The 23,224-nt window shown below is 33.7% G+C and overlaps 1 protein-coding gene across 1 annotated transcript; it reads right to left on the bottom strand.

Moving 5' to 3' along the window:
* Positions 1–140: 140 nt before the first annotated feature.
* On the bottom strand, positions 141–22,996 carry LOC115874701 (histone-lysine N-methyltransferase E(z)). The gene is made up of 15 exons (XM_030889937.1): positions 22,798–22,996; positions 22,483–22,721; positions 22,339–22,430; positions 22,118–22,273; positions 17,704–17,871; positions 17,519–17,642; positions 15,587–15,747; positions 15,224–15,324; positions 11,645–11,876; positions 11,405–11,586; positions 6,306–6,567; positions 6,081–6,251; positions 884–1,066; positions 327–492; positions 141–264 (listed from the first exon to the last, which is right to left on the bottom strand). Exons 2-15 carry the CDS (start codon positions 22,644–22,646, stop codon positions 204–206), a joined length of 2,223 nt encoding a protein of 740 aa, XP_030745797.1. The 5' UTR covers positions 22,647–22,721; positions 22,798–22,996; the 3' UTR covers positions 141–203.
* Between the last annotated feature and the right edge of the window lie 228 nt (positions 22,997–23,224).

Raw genomic sequence — 23,224 nt, 5'->3', positions numbered from 1 at the left:
AGCGGTTTCCTTAAACGGTCTCTTTTTACAGGCAAAAACATTCAGCCGCTAAGCAAAATACTCAGCGGTCGGTCAGCTGCTGTGTTCCCTGAACGCGCACCCGCGCACATTGACTTAGGAATAGTTTTTCAATGAAATACGTTTTATTTATAAGAGTATATATTTTAAAAATCCATATAAAACTAAATTAAATCCTACAATATCTACAAAAACTCCATTTCTCGCTCAATACCGACAAATTTTAGTTGCTCGGTAGGTCCATATCTATAACAAGGAAAAAAGCGTTAAACAATTCTTATTGATCAAAATTCTACAATTTTACTCACCTGTAGTCGAAAAAGAGTTCCTCTCCAGGCTGGATAGCTCGTTTGGCAAAAATTCCGATTCTGTGGTCACCGTTCACCATCATCACTTTTGCGTAACAATTCGGATTAATGGAATGATTGGCGAAACGAATCTTGTTTCCTTTTCTGGTAGCGTCCACCACAAAATCTAAAAAGCAATGAGAGGTAAAAAATATCTAAAATGAGAAAAGTCTATAGAAAAATTTTTTGTGGCTTTATTTCGCCTTAAACTTAAATTGTACAATTTTAATTACTTTACTAAAATTAATTGTTTTAACAAAACTACTACACAATATATCAGATTTCCGCCCAACTATTACTGTCCTCCATTCACAGTTGTGCAGCTCTGAACTGTTCAAGAACGCGATACTCATACTCTCAATCCATTCAATTGAGTTATAAAGTTCAGAACTGTTCCGCGCCATATGGAGACATCGGGCTATCGCGCACAGCTCCTTTCAGAACCGTTCTGAGTAGCCCAGGGCGTAAAGCTGTGGAACTTGAATTTCGCGAATGGAGGACAGCAAATGAAGACTCACCATTATTTAAATTAAACAGGAAACTGCACATATATTTATCATAAACCTTTCCCCTGCGGTCTGCCTCGTCCTGAGATATGATCTCGCCGCAATATTCAGAGATAAACTCGTTTTTCTGTGCGCTGTCCTTCAGAAAAATGCCCCAGCCGGCAACATCGGAGGGTGCCATTAACAAATGTTTGTCTGAAATCGAAAAAATATCGCTTGTTTATTATAATCTAAGCCCTGTCTGTGACTATTCCCTTTTTTACGATTTGGTGAAAAATGTATGTAATTGTGTATACAGGATGGTCTGAACTGTATTCCGGAAACTTCGGTAGCATATTCTGCAGATAGAAATAATTAAAAAAGTTCGTATAAATGTATGTCTTAAAATGCATAGTTTCAGAGATACAGGGTGTAGAATTTTCATTTTTATTTCGATTTTTTTCAAATAATTTCTGAAGTAACGCCAATATTTAGAAGAAAATTGGTGTCTGGGAGTTTTTTGACATTATAAATTTGATTTTCATGTCAATATGACCCCTATTTGTAGGGGGCGCCACCTATATGTGTTTTAACTGTTTTGAAGAGTAATAACTTTTCGTCTATAGTAAACTACTGACTGGAAAAATATACATTTTCGTGACTTTTTACGTAAAAAATATCTTTTGGTAAAAATAGCTACAAGCAACCGTTCTCAAGATATTCTGAATGGAAATAGTCAATACATGTCATTATTGACAAAAAATAAACACGTTGAATAGATAGTTATTTCACTGAAATAATAAATTTGGGAAATTTTTGTTTATTTAAAATATTCATAAATTTTTCTGCAAAAAAATGTTGATAAAACAGTTTCTCTTGAACTTTTGGCACAAAAATATTTCAAATTTATGATTTCAGTCTAATAACTATTTAGTCAACATGTTTAATTATGTCAATTATCGTAGGTATTGATAATTTAGATTCCAAATATCTCGAGAACCATTATTCGTAACGATTTTTACCAAGAGACTTTTTTTTACGTAAAAAATGTCGTAAATGAATTTTTTTTTACTCGGTAGTTTTATACAGGTACGAACGAAAAGGTATTAGTCTTTTTATTATTTTTATTAGTCAAAATCAAATTTCTCATGTCAAAAAACTCCCAGACACCAATATACATCCAAATATTGACGTTCCTCCAAATTATTTGGAAAAAATCGAAATAAAAGTGAAATTTCTACACCCTGTATCTCCGAAACTAAGCATTTTAGAACATACATTTATACGAACTTTTTTGCTTATTTTTATCTGCAGAATATGCTGCCGAAGTTTCCGGAATACAGTTAGGACCACCCTGTATAGTGTGTATTTGGTGGAAAATAATATGTAATACATCAAAACATTCAAAATTGTTTTTTTTTAATAAATTTTAATAAAGACCGAGACACACCAAATTCATATGAATATTTTAATTATTTGCACAATTTATTTGTCCTGTTTTTTTTAATGCTGCTAAAATAACTTTAAAAAGAGTCCTAGATTTACAGAAAAAGTTAAAGTATAAAATAGAGCAAGTAATATAATATTGATGCTACTTAAAAGAGTATTTTTCATACAGATTGTAAAGCAGCGTCTAGCACAGATCTCTCGGCCACAGAAAGTCTTGGGTTGGAATTCACCTTTGAATAAGAAGACTAAGGAAGGAGCATATCAAAAATCTTAGGTACACCGCGATGGGCCTCAAATATGGCCGACTTAAATTCCGGTTTATCAGTGTCGTTCTAATTTTATTTAAAAAATGTAAAACTATGATGTAGGGTAGACGTGGGGTAGACTCAATAATTTGTTGTTTTATTTTACATTGTGAATAAATGTTGGTAGTTATTAAAATTGTTATAAAAATATATAATTCTAATAAAATAGATAAGTTATAATAAGTATTTATTAACACAAACATCCGATACGCTACTGAAGCAGGTAAGTCAAATTAACGTATCAAAATTCTTTGACATCTGATCTTTGACAAGTAGTGAATAAAAGCTAAAATGCAAGAAAATATATAATTTAGTTAATTTAAGTGAATTTCATAAATGATCGGTTTACTACATGTATGTATATTATATAGTCACTTACTAGCGAAAAGTTGTTCCATTATTTCACTCAATTTTTTCCGAGATCTACCGCACGCTACACAACCAACTATTTTAGAGTTTTTTTCGATAAATCGCGATAATGTCACTGTTAATTTAAGTTCTGCCACAATTTCCATCTACATTTACTACCTTTATACAACTATCAGTAGTAGAATAAATAATAAGTAACATAAAATAAGCTCCGTAAAGACTGACAAATCCACAAAATTTCAAATCAAATTCAAATGTGTCAAATGAATCGTCAAACAGAACTGTCAAGGATCCCCACCCTAGAGAGCTTTTATGGTGCCTTTTCCGCCCACCATGCATGAATACATGGATAGCATTAAGCTCCTTCCTTAGTCTTCTTATTCAAAGGAATTCACATGTTTAGGAGTAAATCGCTATGGTAATCTAGTAAGCTGCGAGAGAGCAAAACGTAAAGTGTTGCTTGGGAAAATACTTGCTCTTCTCTCTTTGTTCAACACTTGTTACGAATGAAAATCGGCACACAAAACCAGCTATGGCCGACCATGTATGTATCAACTGTTTAGGTACTCTCTTACCCGAATAATACTTAACACTGAAGCCCTATATTAATATGGATAGGAAAAAAATCAGACCAGGGTATCAAAAAAGTATTTTGGTGTTGTTATATTGTTATTTTGTGTATCGGAAAATATAGAACGTACAGCCATCGTTCAATGTTACGTCATACATTGTCGAGCTCGCTCAATCACTTCCCATCATTTTTTTTTGCAAAAATGCCTCAAAGATTTCAAACAAGAGTTCATTGCTAAGTTTATAAATTATTTTTCTCGAGAAAGAGACGCTGGTAGAACACTCTTGCCCATGGAGGTCGTATATAAAATAAGTACAATGCAAAGGTGTAATATTCCTATGTAAAAGACAAATTGATACTGATGCTTTAGAAATAATAATTTCAACAGTCCAAAGGATTGGAATTAAAAGGATCGTAACTAGTGATGGGAAAAACCGATTAATTTCAATAATCGAGTACTCGATTATTGAATCGAGCGAAACATCGCTCGTATTTAAAAATACGGTTTTTCGCCCGTCGCTTGTTGTACTCGTAACGCCAAGCAGTAAGTTGCGTGCGCAGAGCACATATTCTTTCGGTCATGAATGCCAAGTAGCAAGTGAAGACCGATTCGTTTGATCGCTTGCTTGATTTAATTTATTTCAAGGCATTGTCGATGTAGGTCGTAAAATGTTATCACTCAGATACGCAACGGATAACGTCATATAAATTTGCTACCAATGTATGTAGAAAATTCGCTTGGCTTTTTATTAAGTATGTCATATTAAAATCGGATTTCAATTTATTTCATTCTAGGATCGTTTGCGTTCGTCGCTCATAACTCGTCCCTTGCATCGGACGTTCATAATCGAGCGATGTCGGTTATTTCAATAATCGAGTACTCGAGCGAATTTTCGCTCGAGTTATCCCATCACTAATAGTAACTAATGAAGAGTTGCATGCCGCCGAATTTGTGGTAGAAACTGGGGATTAAACCCCAAAAATATGTACTGGCTATACGTGACGGCCATCAGACCTATTATCACGTATGGTGCAGTTGCCTGGTGGCAGAAAGCCAACCAAACAACGGCAAAGAATAAATTGTCGAAACTACAACGACAAGCATGCTTAGCGGTGACTGGTGCCTTCCATTCCACGCCGTCAAAAGCTATGGAAACCCTACTCGACCTACATCCTCTTCAAATTCTTTTGGAAAGAGAGGCGAGATGGGCTACATATAGGTTTCTAAATATAGCACGAGGAAGCCAAGGAACAATTATGTTCATACAAAACTGGCTAGTAGAAGAACTACAGTCGGATGAGATTCTGGGAATGATCTCGGATCTTACACCACCAGTCCAACTCCTGACGCGCACCTACAACGTCCTGTTTCCGAATAGGGACGAGTGGGATAAGCCGGGAAACGGTTTACTACATGCGGAAATGTGTTGGTACACGGACGGATCCAAAAACGAAAAAGGATCTGGAGCAGGAATTTACTAGACCAACTACAGTCTTGGAAAACACACCACGATCTTCCAAGCTGAGCTATATGCTATTGAAACCTGTTTGCAACTGCTGGTAGAACAGCAATACACCGGGAAAACAATATGCATATTTTCGGATAGTCAAGCCGCGCTGAAAGCACTTGAGGCAACGAAAAGCACGTCTATGACGATTCTTCAATGTAAGAAACTACTCAATATACTGGGAGATAGGAACAAAGTGTCGCTAATATGGATACCGGGACATGTCGGCCTAGAGGGAAATGAACGTGCTGATTCGAGAACCGACACGCGTTCCTTAAAATCTCGCAAGAGACAGGCTCTGTGAATGGGTTAGGAGTGCGACGTTCCGGGACTGGAATGACAGTCCCGGAATGGAACATGCCAAGAAAATCCTAGCAGGGCCATCCAAACATAGAACAGGAGAACTCCTAAAGGCCGGTAGGAATGGAACGCGTGTGCTCACTGCAGTGTACACGGGCCACTGCCGGCTGAGATCTCACCTACAGAGGACAGGACTGGTGGAAGACGCCGAATGCCGACTCTGTATGGAAGATGACGAAAGAATGAAGCACGTTATGTGTACCTGCCCCGCTGGGAGCAGGACCAGGTTTGAGATGTTTGGCAAACCCATGCTAGACCTATCAGACCTAGGAGACATATCGCCCTCAGACATAACGGCCTATATTAGGAGGCTGGGTCTTGAGGGTGAACTTTGACGCTCTTGTAAATTAGAGCGTGTAGAAACTGAGCCACAATAGGCCCTCGCGGCCTCAGTGGAGGGTCCCCCCATGGGACCCACTCTTAGTCAATACAATACAATGAAGAGTTCAAGTAAAAATGAATAAAAGTCGAAAAAAACGAAACTCGCTCAATCAATCATATGACTGTACGTTTCTATATAGGAACGTACTTAAAATTTTCTAAACAATATGAAATGATCTCAGACAAACCCTAAAACCCATTTTGACAAATAATGATGACGTAACGGTGAACGATGGTTGAACATTCTATTTTTTTAAATGATTCCCATTGATTTACTGATAACTTACGTAGGCCCCTCTGTACGCTAACATTTTTGCAGGTGATTTTGGTGGCATCAAATTGGTCAGCGCCACAAGTCTGACACAGGTCCGGGTCACATTCCCTGACGGCCAGATAACAGGGACACTGTTTAGTGTTGCACTGGGCCTTGCATCGGCACCCGGGAAACCTATTCTGACCTGGAAAATTCTTTGGGTTATTTAACATACCAATAAAAAAAGGAATTAATATACAATCAGAACTACACTGGCAGAACTTCTCACAGAAATTCTGTGCTCCGATGCAGGGGCAATTGTTATCGCAGTTCTGACCGGGATGGTCGCAGGGGGTGAAGTTGTACACGTGGTTGCTGCTGGAGTCTTTCTTCAGTTGAATTTTGCGGCAATGCATCGACCACAAACGGTGCTTCTTCTTCTTCTTGCGAGGTGGCGTGTAATCTCGCATGGCTTCTTCGGCCGGAATGTCGGCAGCTTCCTTCTGTGCGAAATCGTATATCTGGAGTAAAAGACATACTGAGTGACAACAAAATAGTCGCTATACTATACAGGGTGGTTCGAATTGTAGATAAAAATAAGTAAAAAAGTTTGTATAAATGTATGTCTTAAAATACGATTTTTTCCACATAATTTCTGAACTAACGTCGATATGTAGATGAAAATTATTTGTTTTGGTGTTTTTGACACGAGAAATTCGGTTTCGATATGAGTGACTCCTGCTTGTAGGGGGCGCCACCAATACTTTTTTTTAACAAAATAGCTAGTGACATCTCTCGATCACGTACAAAACGACCCATTTACTAAGAGAAGATTTTTATAAGTGGATGATAGTTGATGATGAAGAAGAACATCTTGTATTTATTACATTTTTTGTCTGTTGTAAAAAAAAACGCCTTCGCGCATACTCTTTCAGGAAAAACATTATTTTTCCAAAGCTCACTTGTTTTAGACTGAAAATGTTTTTAGTCACATAAGGCGCATAAAATCTATTATCCTTTAATAATAAAGCTGGCGAAAATATGGCATTTTATGTTAGTATCATAAATTATATTTGACAGTAAGCTTCAAAAAAAACTTAAAAAAATTAATAGATTTTAAATTAATTAATGTTCGGGTTTATTTTTGATTGATGCCCTCTAACGGGCAAACGAAGCACTTTTGTATAAAGGTAAATTATGTGCAATTAACTCATTTTGATTCAAAAAATACGTAATTGTATTATGTCCAAGGAACATTAGAACTTCCTGTACATTCTGAAGGTCTGCTTTGAAAAAAATAATTCTCCAAAAATTTTTTTCTCAAAAACTATGCGATATGGCGTTTTTTTATGAGAGACAAAAAATGTAGTAACTACTAGAGGGACTATTTTCCGGAAAGAAAATCTGTCGTAGGTGGAGTTGGAAAATATTTATACTAAAATTTATGTAGAGGTTACCGTGCTTTTTCTTGATTTTTGTGAAAGTCAAATGTTAAAGCAAATAGCAAAACATAGACATCCAAAATCTCATTCAAATAGGAATAACGATTCTTAAAATATCTGAAAAAAAGGTGATTTTTTTTTAAGTTTGATGCCTTCTAGCGGACAAACGAAGCACTTTTGTATAGAGGTAAATTATGTCCAATGAACTTATTTTGATTTCATACAGATGTAGTACTTCTATGTCCACGGAATATTGAGACACCCTTTATTGTAGTTTTTAGTAGCTTATTATAATAGTTAAGTGTATGTATTATCTTGTATTATGTTCCTGGTATTATATTTCTGTAGATTGTGAATAAAAAGTTTGATCTTAAATTATTGTGAAATTTATGATCAATAGACATGTTCACTAATTTCTAATTTCAATGAATTTCGATAGCTACATATGAGTAAAAAAACATGGCACTCAAAATTTTTCTTAAAAATTATAATTTTCTCACATAAACGTAAAACAAAATTGAGAAATGCAGCAAGGCTAGAAAACGTACTCGGCTCGAGGCTACCTGTTTTTGACGTCACTGCTTTGATCGATCGATGGCGTCCGTACGATCGTGCAATTGCCGCATTGTTTTTGCAGACGTTCGCGAAGGTGTATTGTTTATTTTCATTGTTTTGGTGTTTTGAAGAAGTAAAATGAGTTCAAATAAGTGGTGTTTTGTCCCTACGTGTATTAATACTTCAAAAGATAATCTACAGAAGTTTAAGTCGTTACTTTGCGCCCCTTGCTTTTAATTCTTATTTTCTACTTTTAAGTGCATTGTTTAGCTTGTTTTTAAAAAGTTTTTTTTATCAATTTTTTCACTTGTAAATTTTTCGCTTAATATGGGTCCTATAGGGTGTCCAATTTAAAATGAGGTACATGGGGATCTTGGAAACCGTTGAAGATACAAAGTCGGTTAAATGGAAGCAAAATTGCGTATTTGTGTGCCCAAAAATAATCTACGTCTATTTTATTTTAAATCCATACCGTTACGTCGATACAAGGTGAAAAAGAAAAAATGAACATTTTCGAAAAACCACCATATTTTCTTTATTATTGGAGCTAAGGTAATCCAAATTTCAATATATGGGCAAGGCAACATGGCAATTTTAAAAATTATATCAAAAAAAACCTAGGCCTTCTATGTTGCGCACGGCCGAGGTCAGCTTTTATTTTTCTTATGAGAGCCATATTTAAATTTGGCATTTTAAAAATCCTTATTAAAAATGTTTTCTACCATGTATTTCAATATGGCGACCATAGGAAGAGCAAAAGTGCACTTCGGCCATGCGCAACGTAGTACGCATAGACTTTTTTGGACATCATTTTTAAAATTTCCATATTGCCTTACCCCTATGTTAAAATTTTGATGACCTTAGCTCCAATAATAAAGAAAATATGGTGGTGTTTAGAAAATGCACATTTTTCTTTTTATCCCTGTATTTACGTAACGGTATATGAATATTAAATAAAATAGACCTAGATTATTTTTGGACACACAAAAACGCAACTTTTCTTCTATTTAACCGATATTGTAACTTTAACGGTATTCAAGATCTCCATTATTCCCCATGTAGGTACCTCATTTTAAGTGGACACCCTGTATACGTGTGCGAATTTTCAGGTCAATACAATTAAAATTTAAGAGTTGGCTCCTTCTTCTTAATTCGGCCCTGTATCAGATCAACAATACGATAATTTTACATTGTCTTAGCTTCTATATACGCATGCAAATTTTGAGTTTAATATGATAATTAAAATTTCAAATTTGGCCCCCTCCTCCTAAATACGGCCTCTGACAGCTCAAAAACTCAATAATTTTGTATTGTTAAAAACCAAGTGTTGTTTGTTATAGCTTTCAAGTAAACCCGTCCTCCATCTCACTAAGTAGCTTTGTTTTCAAACTAGTAATAAACTCCAAATATTAATCACAAATTTAATATACAAACTACATCCGAGCACAACGCGATATATGTCGTACTCTAGCTTGTTCTGTTAGAAATTCCACAGTGTGCAGACAGCACCGTTTACTGGCGCGGAAATACCGATCGAAGCAGTGACGTAGGTGAGCGTTTAGCGGATTCAAACGATTACCATAATTTCGCACGGATTTTTGAGGCATAAGCCTTTTACGGAATGTTATGAAACTTTGCATACTGAGTTTTAATGTCATAATGAACGATTTTATGAGAAGTAGGCTCGTTTTAATTTTTTTGTGAACATTTCTATTGATATTCCAGTTAAATATAACATCGCAAAATATTAATATAGTGCGCACAAAAAAAAAATAATTGTATATCATTATATATTCTTGAACTTCTATAAGTTAACTTATTTCTCTAAACTGCTTAGCACTGCCAATCAATATAAAATAATAAACATATTTCTATAATGAAGAGGGCAACGGCCTAGCTACGTTGAAACACCGGTTCCCATTAGAACACCGAAGTTAAGCGACGTAAGGCGATACTGGTGGATGGACGGGTGACCGGTTCGAAACTCTGTATCGTGCTGTTGTCCAAGGGAAAAGTGTAAAATCAATTGATACACACTGCTCATTCACGCCGGTTCGAGGCCGGATGAGATCGGATATCTAGTGAGTAAGAGTTAATTTAGACACTCCCTAAATCGGTAGGCCACTGACCATGATATGGCCGAGGACCGCGGTTCGGATTCCGCGGAAAGAGCAGCAGTCTAAACTTTACGTTGCATTCATCGATCTAACAAAAGCCTTCGACTCTGTGAACAGAGATGCACTTTGGGTAATTATAAAAAAGTTCGGAGTACCCATCAAATTTCTTACAGTGTGTAAAAGCCTCCATAACAACAACAAATCAAGAGTGTCATATCATGGATCACTGAGCGATCCCTTCCTAACAAACACAGGCGTTAGGCAAGGATGTGTCTTGGCGCCTCTCCTATTCAATATATACATGGCAGCGCTCTCAATTATAGTGGACAGCAAACTGCAGGAGAGAGGTTTGGGCATTAGATTCAGATGCGACGGCGGTCTGTTCAACATAAAAAGACTCAGGGCAAAAACACGTACAAAATTCATCACAGAACTTCAATACGCTGATGACTGTGCTCTAGTTGCAAATACGTTACAGCAGTTGCAAGAAATGTTGAACACATATACATGGGCATACGAGGCCTCGGGACTTAAGCTGAACATCGATAAAACTAAAATCATGTGCACTCCCCCGGAAGATCACAACAATGCTATATAAATCGGAGATGAGCTGTTGGAATATGTAGCGGAATTCAATTACCTCGGCAGTTTGATTTCGGAAAAGGCCAATATCGACTCTAAAATTCAGCACAGGATTAGCAGCGCCTCAAGAGCATTCTGGAAATTAAAAGACAGGGTTTTCTACAATCATGACTTGAGCACAAAAACGAAACTTGCGGTGCACGAACGATAATAATTCCCACCATGTTATATGGAAGCGAAACCTGGGGGTGCCGTACCGCCGACACATGAACGCATTAAACAAGTTGCAACAGAGACATCTTAGACAACTCTTAAGAATAAAATGGTTCCATCATGTCTCAAACGTATCGGTCATTGAAAAAGCTAACTGCGAGAGTATTGAAGTCATGATTACAAAGTCCCGCTTAAGATGGGCTGGTCACGTATGCAGAATGCAAGAAACCGCATACAAAATCTCGGGTTTACGGTGCGCTTGTAGACGGTAAGAGGAGGCCGGGTGGACAACTCAAAAGGTACAAGGACATTTTCCACGAAAACTTACAGGCGCGTAAACAAAGTAGGCCCCGTCCAGATTAGCCCTGGCAGCAAAAAGGAGACGTTAACTGAAATCGGTACTTTACTTTCTATAATGAAGAACTAAAAATAAATAAGAAAAATCTTACCTGCTGACATGTCTTCGTCAACATTATTTGTGCAATGGCACAATAATTATTGACAAACACTTTATGCAATGCTCTAAATAAACTCTCGTCTGCACCAGTCCATTCATTATGATCATTGGACCCCATCAAACCTAGTAAGCTAAAGGACGTGGTGGTCGACACTGGATCTCCGTTCTCGCAGTCTGCATATTTAATTTCAATTTAAAACAATCTATATGTATTTTAATATGTCTTTCTCACCCTTATTGCTATCGTTGCTGTCTTCAGAACTAGCCTCGTTGCCCGAATCTAAACTAGTTTGTTTGCAAATTTTTCTGGGATTTAAGCTACTGGACCCGGAACTATTTCGCGTGTCGCTTCCCTCGCCTAACGATTTTCTTTTCTTGTCTCTCTCTTGTTCCTTTTCCTTTTCTGCCTTTTCGAAATCCTCTTCCTGCTTGGCTTTCGCCGCCATTTTCTCTTTTACAGCTTCCTTATTGGTATTTAAAAATATGATAAATGAAGGGACCAGGGGAAAAACTTGTTAAGCGCCAAATAGTAGGTCTATAAGGTCCCTACAAAATGTATAAACTCGGCAGGGCAATAAGTAGTAATAAGCATAGATAAATGAAACAAGTTTAGATTGGAAAGTGCCCAAAAGGACAATGTAAACACTATTTGGAGCTATTCTTGCAACGGTCGCGACCCAAAGCTTTTAAAAATTTCGGAGCGGTTTGGCATTTTCCGGAATTATATCGCCAAATATTGTTTATTCAAATTTATTATTATTTTCTTTTAATTTTATAAATAAAATACAGTGTGTTGTATACAAGAAACTTTATTTTATATAAGGACATGTATAAAATACCTATGAAACATTGGAAACTGACGTTATGCCACGTTCCACGATGGTTTTTGCAGTTCACAGCACAGCTTTTTAAGTTTTTAATGCCACTTTTTCACAACTATCACGGGTTTGAGTAAATAAAACTTAAATTAAACTCACAAGATAGCAATAATTACTTTGAAAATGGACGCCAGAGAATATGGACGCTTTAAACACTTTTCAGAATTTGTCCAATGAGAGCGGTTTAGATTTTAAGATTTTATAATTTTTTTAAGATTCTGACTTTGACTAGAGAAAATTATTTCTGTTTTTGTTTGCGGTTGTTCTGAGCAACCGCTATAAGATCGCGTACAACGGTCGCGACCCAAAACAATTTCGCGACCTAAAATTTTGACGGGCATTCCAATCTAATCTATGGTAATAAGTAGTAAAAATCTAGAATACACGGAGACAACCTGATAACCACCAGCCGTCCAGTGCTCTCCTATAAAATTAGTAAAATGGCGCTTATCATGTTTTCCCCTGGAGCCTTCAAATATAATTTTCTTCACTGTTTCAAATAAAACATCCTGTATTTTATATTACTAATCAACCTATTGTTAAGGACTTTCTATAGGCTTGGTGCATTTCAGTTGATTTCAACAAATTCCGACCGTAGCGCACTCTACGGCAGAAATCAGAAATTATCAATAAACAGTTCACGCCGCCGCCGCCGCCATGTCAATCGCATTAAAATTATATTGAAATCGGGGTTTTGTCGTAATATTTAAGTATTTTAGTTTTTTGCTAGTGCAGTTATTGAGACTATAAAACATTCAGGTACGAGATTTGTGTGCTGTAACGCTGTTTCGGGTAGTAAAAAATAAGTGAAAAAGAATTCGAACTAGGCGTCTTCTTGTGTTGTGACAATTTCAAATGTTAATAAAATTGGCCAACAAAATGTTAACACGTAAAGGAGAGCGTAATTAGGGTGTTGTTGGGTGCAATAACATTCAATAACTCAACTTTCCCGGATATTCGACTCTCCTGAAACAACATTTTATAGCTTCATAATTTCTTATACCGATTTGATCAATAATCAATAGCAAAAATGGATTCAAGCAGTTCGACGAAACAAGTGAGTAAACAAAGCGCTCGTTACTTAATCAAAAAAATAAATAGACATATACTATGAGAGGATGAAACATAATTTGTGTGTGTGTGTGCAATATTAATGGTATACTTTTTTAATCAACTAGTTATTAAATGTTTTATGAACATCTAAAATTATAACTATGTACCTTAAATGTCGTTATAGCCGAAATAGCTCCAATTATGCCCCACTAGCAAAACCGGTAATAAAACTATGCTCGCTACCGTATTTAAACTCATCTAAAAAAAATGTTTAACTGGAATAATAAATTATAATGCAAGTTAGACCTTCTGAAGATATCAAAATATTTACCTTTTTATTTTTTTTTTGTTTAGAATTTCCACAAATTAGTCTTTCTAACACTTTTAGAATAATTATATACCATTTTTTTCGTTTACTCGCCATTTAAACCCGTGTATTTGTATGTGTTCGCTATTTACGATATTCTCGGGCGGTGGCAGCACCGGCGGAGAATACACCAAGCCTATACCCAAAATTAACAATATTACATTTTCAATTTTTTGAAAATAAAACACGCACTTGACATTTTTGTCTTTCCTTTTTTAAATTGGAGATTATTTGAAGACGTCTTAATTTTATAATGAATTTTTACCAGGCAAATTAAGAAAGTTTTTATTGTGTAAGATAGACAATTACTGAGTAAATTTCAATTTTGGATATAGAATTATTTATCAAGATAAAAACCTAAACAAACTATGATTGGATCATCTTGTATAGTGAAAACAGGGTTAAAAAATATATTTTAATATTTAAACAAAACATATATTTTTATGGTTTAAACAGTTTTGATTATGATTGTCAAACACAATATTTTAACTTATGTTCAAGTTTAAAACTTCTTTAAAATACTTGTTTTATACCGGGTGTGTCTTAAAAGTGGCTTACCCCTTTTTAATTTTTTATTTTTTCCCTTAAAAAACAATATTTCGAATGTTAGTATATGACATAAATTAGAATTGATTGACGTATTCAATTGCTATTGGTCACTTCCTGTTTCATCGAAAATGACTAAAACTCTTGATTTTTAAATGACACCCTCGGTATTTTTTTTATAGAAAATGACACTCTGAATAGAATGACATATCATATATCAACTTTTGAGATTTTCGCTTAAAAAACGTATTTTAAATTTCAATCTAGAGTGCCATGACCGTATTAAAAACACTAATTTTTAATCAAGGAGCCTTGGAAAAATAGATATGATAGTTTAATGTTTTTGTCTTGTCTTAGCCAGTTAAAAGATATCCAAATTGTATTTTTAATCTTATCTCAATTTTTTCAAATGGAACAAGGGTGGCTCATTAACATATTTCTAAAAAAGCATTTTTTATTAATAATTTGGTACCACACACTTGGTATTTCGAGTCAAATTGTCATTATGAACCGCAATTTCAAATAAATCATATGTGAAAATGTCAAAAGTTGACATAAAAAAATAAATTAATAATAAAGTAAAAAAATAGTGAAGGTGTCATTTAAAAAATAAAAATTGTAGTCATTTCCGGTGAAACAAGAGGTGACCAAAAACAATTGAGTGCGTCAATCAATCCTAAGTTATGTCACATACTAACATACCAATTTTTTTTATCTAAAAAAATAAAAAGTTATAGGGGTGAGCTTTATTTTGCTGTCTTATATATAAACTCTGTTTTAAACTACATAGTAGTAGTGTAGATGGCATTCAAAATTAAGAAGTTATAATGATAATAATATGTAATATGATATTTATAACGATAATAAAATGTATAAAACTCATATAAAACATAACAACCCTGGTTCTTAACAGGGTTCTTATGTTTTATACAAGTTTATTATAAAATACCCTTTTGAGTAAACTCACCAACAGCATGTAACACTCAGCACCACAAGGTTCACTAAAAGGCTTTAAATCTGGACCACGTCGTTTTTGTAGATTTGGTCCTGGATGACATGCCTGCAACCCTGTTTGTAATAAAATTAAGAATAAATAAAGTCTTTTATTGCAAATTTAGTGCAATTAGCAGAATTTTATCTTAATTACATATTTAAAAAAAAATGCAACAGAATTTACCTTGTTGTCCTTAAAAGATGTGCAGACATTTAACACATATAAAATATGACAGTATAGCAAATTAATATTTAAAAATATCAGAATTGATATTGTTCAGTATTGTTATAAAAAATGTCTTAAGACTTATATTAGAGAAACTATATAGAAACTTACTGTGTAAAAAACAATCGTATTTAAAACACCTTCTACAAAACAGAGTATGAAAGGAGTGCATAGTCTGTTCCCTAGGAACTGATGCAGCATTTGGTCCATCTATATTTGGAGTACATTCAGGAGGAGCGTTTGGATCAGTTCTCTCAGTTAATTCAATATATCTAACAAAAAAAAATTGTGATACATTTAGAAATAGAAGCATACAGGGTGGGGCCTCTCATACGCCGCGGAGGCTCCAAGGAGAACGACAATTTGTATTGAAAAGAAATTTTGTATGCGTATGTAGGTTAATTCAGAGCACTTTTTAAAAATATAGACAGTTCTACAGGGTGTCCCCAAAAAAAGTTACATATCGAAGTGGTGCTTTTTGTAATGGAACACCCTATATATTAATTGATTTTCGGATTCTGGGAGAAAAATAAAGGTGAGTTTTATAAGAGAAGTATATGACTAAAATGTGAGGTTTTTGACATATTTAACATTTTCTAGAAATAAAGAACAATTTTTAAATTACAATAAAAGCTACCTAAATTGGAATTTACCCGGTATAGCCTAATATGTAGTTAAATTAACTATTGTACTTTAAATCAAATTAAAACTTGATCCAAAAAGTTATACAGGGTGAGACAAAATTAATATTGAACATGGGTCACCTTTAAAAGCATATTACTCTTTTATTTTAAATGGAACACCCAGTTTATTTTTCTGATATTCAATGGAGAATTAATGTCTCTTAAAAATACTATTAGGGTTGCCTACCCCTCAACAAAGATTTTTCTCGATATTTTCATTTACATTTCCAGTCCAATTTTAACAACTAGTTATCATTTTGTGTCAAAACAAAAAAAATCTCGAAATTTGGCGAAAATGCAAACTTATTCTACATCAGAGAGAATTGATATGATTCTATTAGTTGGTGAATGCAGTGTGCATTCACCAATTAGTAGAATACTTAAATACTCCTGATTTTATCTAGTCTGTTTCTTTATAAGGATATGTCAAAGACAGTGTTTAAAAAATCGACCAACTATTGTCAGCAACATGAGAGAAATTATTGTAGCTGCTTTTCGAGGTAAAACTCCACATATGCCTTTTAAAATGAAAAGATCCTTTTGAAAAGACAATCATTTTATGCAGTTAACAGGAAAGGAAGCATTTTGAGCATTTGATTTAATCTAGCTAATTTTTGTCACATTATTGTAGGTTTATATCTAGTTTTAATTATGTAATAATTAAAATATGTTTTAAACGTGTTTCTTTTTATTACCATTGAGTATTTTACTCTATAATTTTTAATTTTTGTTAAATTAACAAAAGGTATAACACACAGCCACCTAGATTTTTTCAAATAATAAAGATATGTATACTGATGCAAAATCATAAAAATTAAAATATCTAGAAAAATCTTTGTCTGAGGGGTAGACAACCTTAACAATATGTTGAAGATATATTAATTCCCCATTGAACACGGGAGAAATATACTGGGTGTTCCATTTAAAATAAATGAGTAAGTTGCTTTTAAAAGTGATTAATGTTCCATTTTAATTTTGTCTCACCCTGTATAACTTTACGGGTCAAATTTCAATTTGATTTAACATACAATGGTTACTGTAATTAAATATCAGGCTATACAAGGTAAACTAAAATTTAGGTAGCCATTATCGAAATTTAAAATTTACTCTTCATTTTCACAAAATATGAAATATGTCAAAATCCTTAGATTTTAGGTATATGCTTCTTTAATAAAACTCACCTTTATTTTTTTCCTAGAATCCGAAAATCAATTAATATACGGGGTATTCCATTAGAAAAAACAAAACTTTGATGTGTAACTTTTTTTGAGGACACCCTGTATAATTCTATATATTTTTATAAAATGCTTTCAGTTAACCTACATAGCGGCGCCACCCTGTATTGTTATGTATGACTAACTTATCTCTAAGCTCCTCCGGACCACCTTTATCTGGAAATTGTGCTGAAATGGTTTGAAAAATCACAAAGGATGGAAATTCCAATTCCTCTTTATTATCCCAATCCGATTCCTTCTTTTCTGTATCTAAAATACAATAAAATCATTATTTTATATAAAACATATTTGCTCACTTGGTAAAACACACCGTCTTTCTTCTTATCTGGTTTTTTGTCTTCTATTTTATCAGATTTATCTTGAAACTGCATTAAAGCGTGTACTAATTCCACAAAGAGTTCATCATCAATAAAGCCTGATTCTTGATCGCCGTGTACTTTTCCATCATAGTTTTTAATCAGTTCTTCAATAAATGTTCCTAAAATAAAACACACTTTGCATTAAAATGAATAAAGCTTTTTAGAAAAATAGTATTTTTTCTATAGTATTAATAATGCACCACATTATACATACAGACAAGGCTGTATTCCGTTGCAAAACCAGGCGAAACAGACCAGTAAATTACGGTAAAGAGCGGTTCCTGAAAAACATCGGTTTGATATGGAACGGTTTGGTAAAATACTGGAAACGTCAAATGTTGACGTTTTCTAAATTTCAATACCTCTATTATAAAATTTATCTTTTATGCATTTTTAATGTACCTATTCTCTGCTTTTACGTTTGCTTCTTCTTTTCAATGGGGTTTAATATTGAAAAGCACTTTTTTAATAAACTGTTAAACTCGTTAGACAGCTTAAGTAGAAGATTTGTAGGTCTAATATTAAAACAGATCAATAATAAATAAACAAATTTAAACAATATTTATATTTTTATAGCTTACAAAACATTCACGATTACTTGTCTTGTTTTTCATGTTTTCTTTAAATGTTCCTGACTTTAAGAAACAATGGCTGCATGATAAAAAAAAATGGTCCTAAAAATTCATTCTATTTATTTAATGAAATTTCTTTACCTCTACTGCCTACCTCCATTGCTTTTGGATAAAAATATTATTACAAATTTTAGAAATTAAATGAGAATTTCGCTTGAACTTCCAATATTTGCTTGCTTTCTGTCACATAAATGACATTGATTGACAAACAAAACCCTTTACAAAACCAGAAAAACCAGCCTTCTCGCGCTGCACAGTGGTTCCCCTTAATTAGCTGCACGCTCATAACTGTTATATATCAAGATATAGCTTGACTTTAATAGAAATTGATAACAAATGGTAAATAAATGTATATAAAAAACTTAATGTAATACCACAGATTAGGTATCCTATAAGTATACAGATAAAAATCTTGTCCCTAATTCGTGGTACGAAAATTGTTTTTTATGACGATGTGCAAACGAGTCAAATTTCCTGTGCGCAAAAATAAACTCGCGTAAAATAACAATAAACAGCGTAATAGAGAGATATCGCTAAACCGAATAGCGTGCATGGACGTTATAAGGCCATGTGTTATTTCCTATACGTGAGGTGGTATTAACTCTCTTCATTTATAGTTATCAAATTTCAAAGAATTCTGATCGCGTTGCGTCCGCTATTTAAACTTAACCTAACTTTGAATTTAAAACTTTGAAATTGTTTTGTTTACTAGGTATTTTAAAACTAAAGGGCTAAAGTGCTTATTTCCAGTGCTTTATTGTTCAACGTCTGCCAATGGGTTTAGGGCAACAAGCAACAAATTTTCTTAGAAGGGCTAAGTCGTCATCTGCTGTAAACCTAAGACTCTTTATAGGTTCTTTAGTATTGGAAGAGGTGGAATCCATATTTTGGGCCATATTTATTTAATTAAAACTAATCCCAGCTAATTAAATATCAAATTACCTAATAAAACTAATGCAATAATTCAAAACAATTCAAACATAACCTAAAATAAAAGATCTCGCCGGCCGGGTCCGGTTGTCAAATACCCGCACATGCCCATTTAAGCAATTTTTAAACGTTATCAGAGGTTATTTAGAAAGAGCGCTTGGTGTAATTGATCCGCAAATTACGTCAGGCGGTAACGTTATTAGCGGGTGTTGCGTTGACTCGCGCATATCGTAACCATGATATGGTACGCGTAAATACTGGATGACGCTATTCGGTTTTCCGATATCTCTCTAATAACTGTGCCGGTCAGGCGCTGTGCACAATTTTAGAGGCCATAAAGTGGGCGTGCTATGTGCGCAAACTAATCACCTAACTATTACCCGATTCCGAAAATTGGAACCACGAAAAACAATAAAGAAAAAACAAAGATTATAATCTGTATAATCTGTGGTAATATGTATTGAAAAAATTGGGCCCAGTTCGTGTGATGTGCATTTTAAGTTCTAACTATTCGGAAATGTATACAGATTATGTTTGCACATACACAGGGTGGTCCGAACTGTATTCCGGAAACTTCGGCAGCATGTTCTGCATATAAAAATAAGTAAAAAAGTTTGTATAAATGTATGTCCTAAAATGCGTAGTTTCGGAGATACAGGGTGTAGAAATAATTTCCGAAGTAACGTCAATATTTGGGTGAAAATTAGTATCTGCGAGTTTTTTGATATGAGAAATTTGATTTTGATGTCAATATGACTCCTATTTGTAGGGGGCGCCAACTATATGTGTCTTAACTGTTTTGAGGAGTAATAACTTTTCGTCCGTACCTGTATAAAACTACTGAGTAAAAAAATATACATTTACGAAGTTTTTGACGTAAAACAGAGAGAGTAATAGTTCTCGAGATATTTGGAATCAAAATTATCAATTCCTGTGATCATTGACATAAATTATTAAACATGTTGACTAAATAGTTATTCGACTGAAATCATAAATTTGAAATGTTTTTGTTCAAAAGTTCAACAGAAACTGTTTTCGCAGAAAAAATTATGATTTAATTTAAAAAGAAAAAAATTTCCCAAATTTATTATTTCAGTCAAATAACTATCTACTCAAAGTGTTTAATTTTTTGTCAATAATGACATGTATTGACTATTTTCATTCGAAATATCTTGAGAACGGTTCCACGTAGCGATTTTTACCAAGAGACATTTTTTACGTAAAAAGTCACGAAAATGTATATTTTTTTAACTCAGTAGCTATATACAAGTACGGACGAAAAGTTATTACTCTTCAAAACAGCTAAAACACATGTACGTGGCGCCCCCTACAAATAGGAGTCATATTGACATCAAAATCAAATTTCTCATGTAAAAAACTCTCAGACACCAATTTTCATCCTTAACGTTACTTCAGAAATTATTTGGAAAAAATCGAAATAAAATTGAAATTTCTACACCCTGTATCTCTCAAACTAAGCATTTTAGGACATACATTTATACGAACTTTTTTACTTATTTTTATCTGCAAAATATGCTGCCGAAGTTTCCAGAATACAGTTCGAACCACCCTGTATATGTACATGTTTTTTCATATTGAAGAGGTCAAATTTATTTTAAACGTGGAAAAAGAGACAGTTGTTTCATTTTATAAATACAATTTTATTGTCAATTGATATACAGTGTGTCCACGAAATAAGTTGACACGAAGAGGAAAAAATAAGTTATTTTATTTTAAGGCAAAAACTCAATCTTTAACCACCCGGTATAAGATCCGGCGGCAATTCGCGGCAGCCAGTGGCAATTAATTTATATGCAATATACTTTAAGCAACAAGTATTTTCATCCGTTTAAGAGAATTTGAAAGGGAAAGCAGTTAAAAGTCTTAAAGAGTGACAAGCAAAAATGTAAAAATACTATTTTGTTACCTTCAAATAAATTGCCATAAACTAATATTACTTAGTTTTAATTAAGTGCAAAAAAGAAAAAGCAGTTCTTTTTACCTTCTTTTCGAACGTCCATTACAGAAAAGGCAACAGTTTTTATCAATTTTAATAAAATAAGTAATTAATTGGCGTTATCTGAAAACTGTTTATGTCAGCTTGATACCACTAGCAAAAATGTGACATTTCTAATTAAAAAAAGCGCTACACTAGGCTTAGTTGTTTTTGTTATTTATTATGTATCGTTTACAGGGGAATATAAGAAAAGTATTAGCAACAGTTTCATGCAAAAATTTTAAGATTAATATTTCTAAGTAATGACCTATCTGGGAACCACTGTGCGCTGGTTAGTTTGGTGACAGTTATAACCGAATTTTTCAGGAACCGTGTTCCGTAATAAGAAAACTTTCAGAAAACCGATTGAAATGGAACATAAAACAATAACCAAGGTAAGCAACGGAATACACCCTTAGTAAGCAACAAAGTGACAATACAGGAAAACTTAGTCCCATCTTTGTCGCCAATATTAAAAATTGGAGGAATATTATTATGCTACTATTATATTAATTTATCTATCTGTTTTGCTGTTTTAATTTGCAAATTGCAGTATGTAATCTTGATAACCAACATAAATATGCTCATAAAGAAAGATAACATGTTCTGAATAACTTTTTTTCTCAATTGCTTCATTTTTTTTGTTCTAAACATTCTCATTTAATAACAAGAAAAATTGAGAAACCTTCTTTTTGCAAAAAAATTTTCAACCTTCTTTGTGCAAATTATAAATTGTCAACTTTTATTTTCAGGGATTGTTCTCCAAAAATAAATTACTAAATATTTTCTAACACTAAGTATATATACCATCTTGATCCAAAATTTCATCTCCCATATAAGGAATATTATGAAGTACTGTTTCATCTTCAACCATAAAATTTTGCTGGATAGGTGCCCACGTATACATGGTAGGTATTGGTGTAACAGCATTAATTATTTTTATTGCTGTTACTTGAATTTCTCCTATAAACAGACCGATTTTAATATAAATCCTTAAAAAAATAACTTATTATATTCTACATTATTACCCTCATTTCCAATTACTTCAGCCTTCTTCATGCAAGTTGCATGGGCAGGTAGATCGGGACTTGGAACCCAAAACGCTCTACTTTCAGACCACCTATAAATATTTCTGTTTTTTATCGGGAAAAGTTAAAAATAGAAAGAAATACCTTTTCTGTTCAGAAATTAAGGTTTCAGACATTTTATCCCTGTTCTTATTCCATGCTACTTTTACATCGTCGGCTCTTTTATATCTTTTTTGTTGTCTTAAACGCAAATATTCTTGTTTTACACGTTTCTTCCAATCTAGCAAGTTCTTATTGTTTTTCGACATGTTTGCTTCTTAATTCAAACAATTTTAAAGACATATATTTATTAAACACAAGATTTATAAAATTGATTTTCAAAACTAGAAATAACACACTGGTTATAGGACAACATAAAGTATCAGAAAGTATTAAAAAACAATGCAAATCCAAACTTACTGGGTGGAAAACACGACAAATCACTTTCGCATTCGTATTTTGCAATGTATTTTGTATCACATAATTTGTATTTTATGATTACAGAACACACATTATTTATTTCTTGGAATCATCTTGGAATCAAAAATATGATCAAAAATCAAAGAAAGCTTTTGGCTTGGATCCTTGGATGCCTTGGATCATTTCAATTTAGTTCTACGGCCACAGCCGCAACAGCTCCAGGACCAGAGAAGAACAGTTCTTCTCTGCCAGGACTATCCGGCCGGGTGATAGAATATCTATCCTTTTCTTCCTTAGTCTTCTTATTCAAAGGTTGCTGCAACCAACCTTTTGGTAACTTGATAGCGCTATTACTAGGCAGGATAGTCCTAGTAGCTTAGGCTTTTTTTATTAAAAAAAAAGCAAATTACCACAAATTTAAAAGAAG

The sequence above is a fragment of the Sitophilus oryzae genome, unplaced genomic scaffold (assembly GCF_002938485.1).
Source record: "Sitophilus oryzae breed Bouriz unplaced genomic scaffold, Soryzae_2.0 scaffold_1297_pilon_pilon, whole genome shotgun sequence".
In the NCBI taxonomy this organism is placed as follows: domain Eukaryota; kingdom Metazoa; phylum Arthropoda; class Insecta; order Coleoptera; family Curculionidae; genus Sitophilus; species Sitophilus oryzae.
Note: the sequence above shows the minus strand (reverse complement) of the source record. Positions and strands in the feature narration are given on the sequence as shown.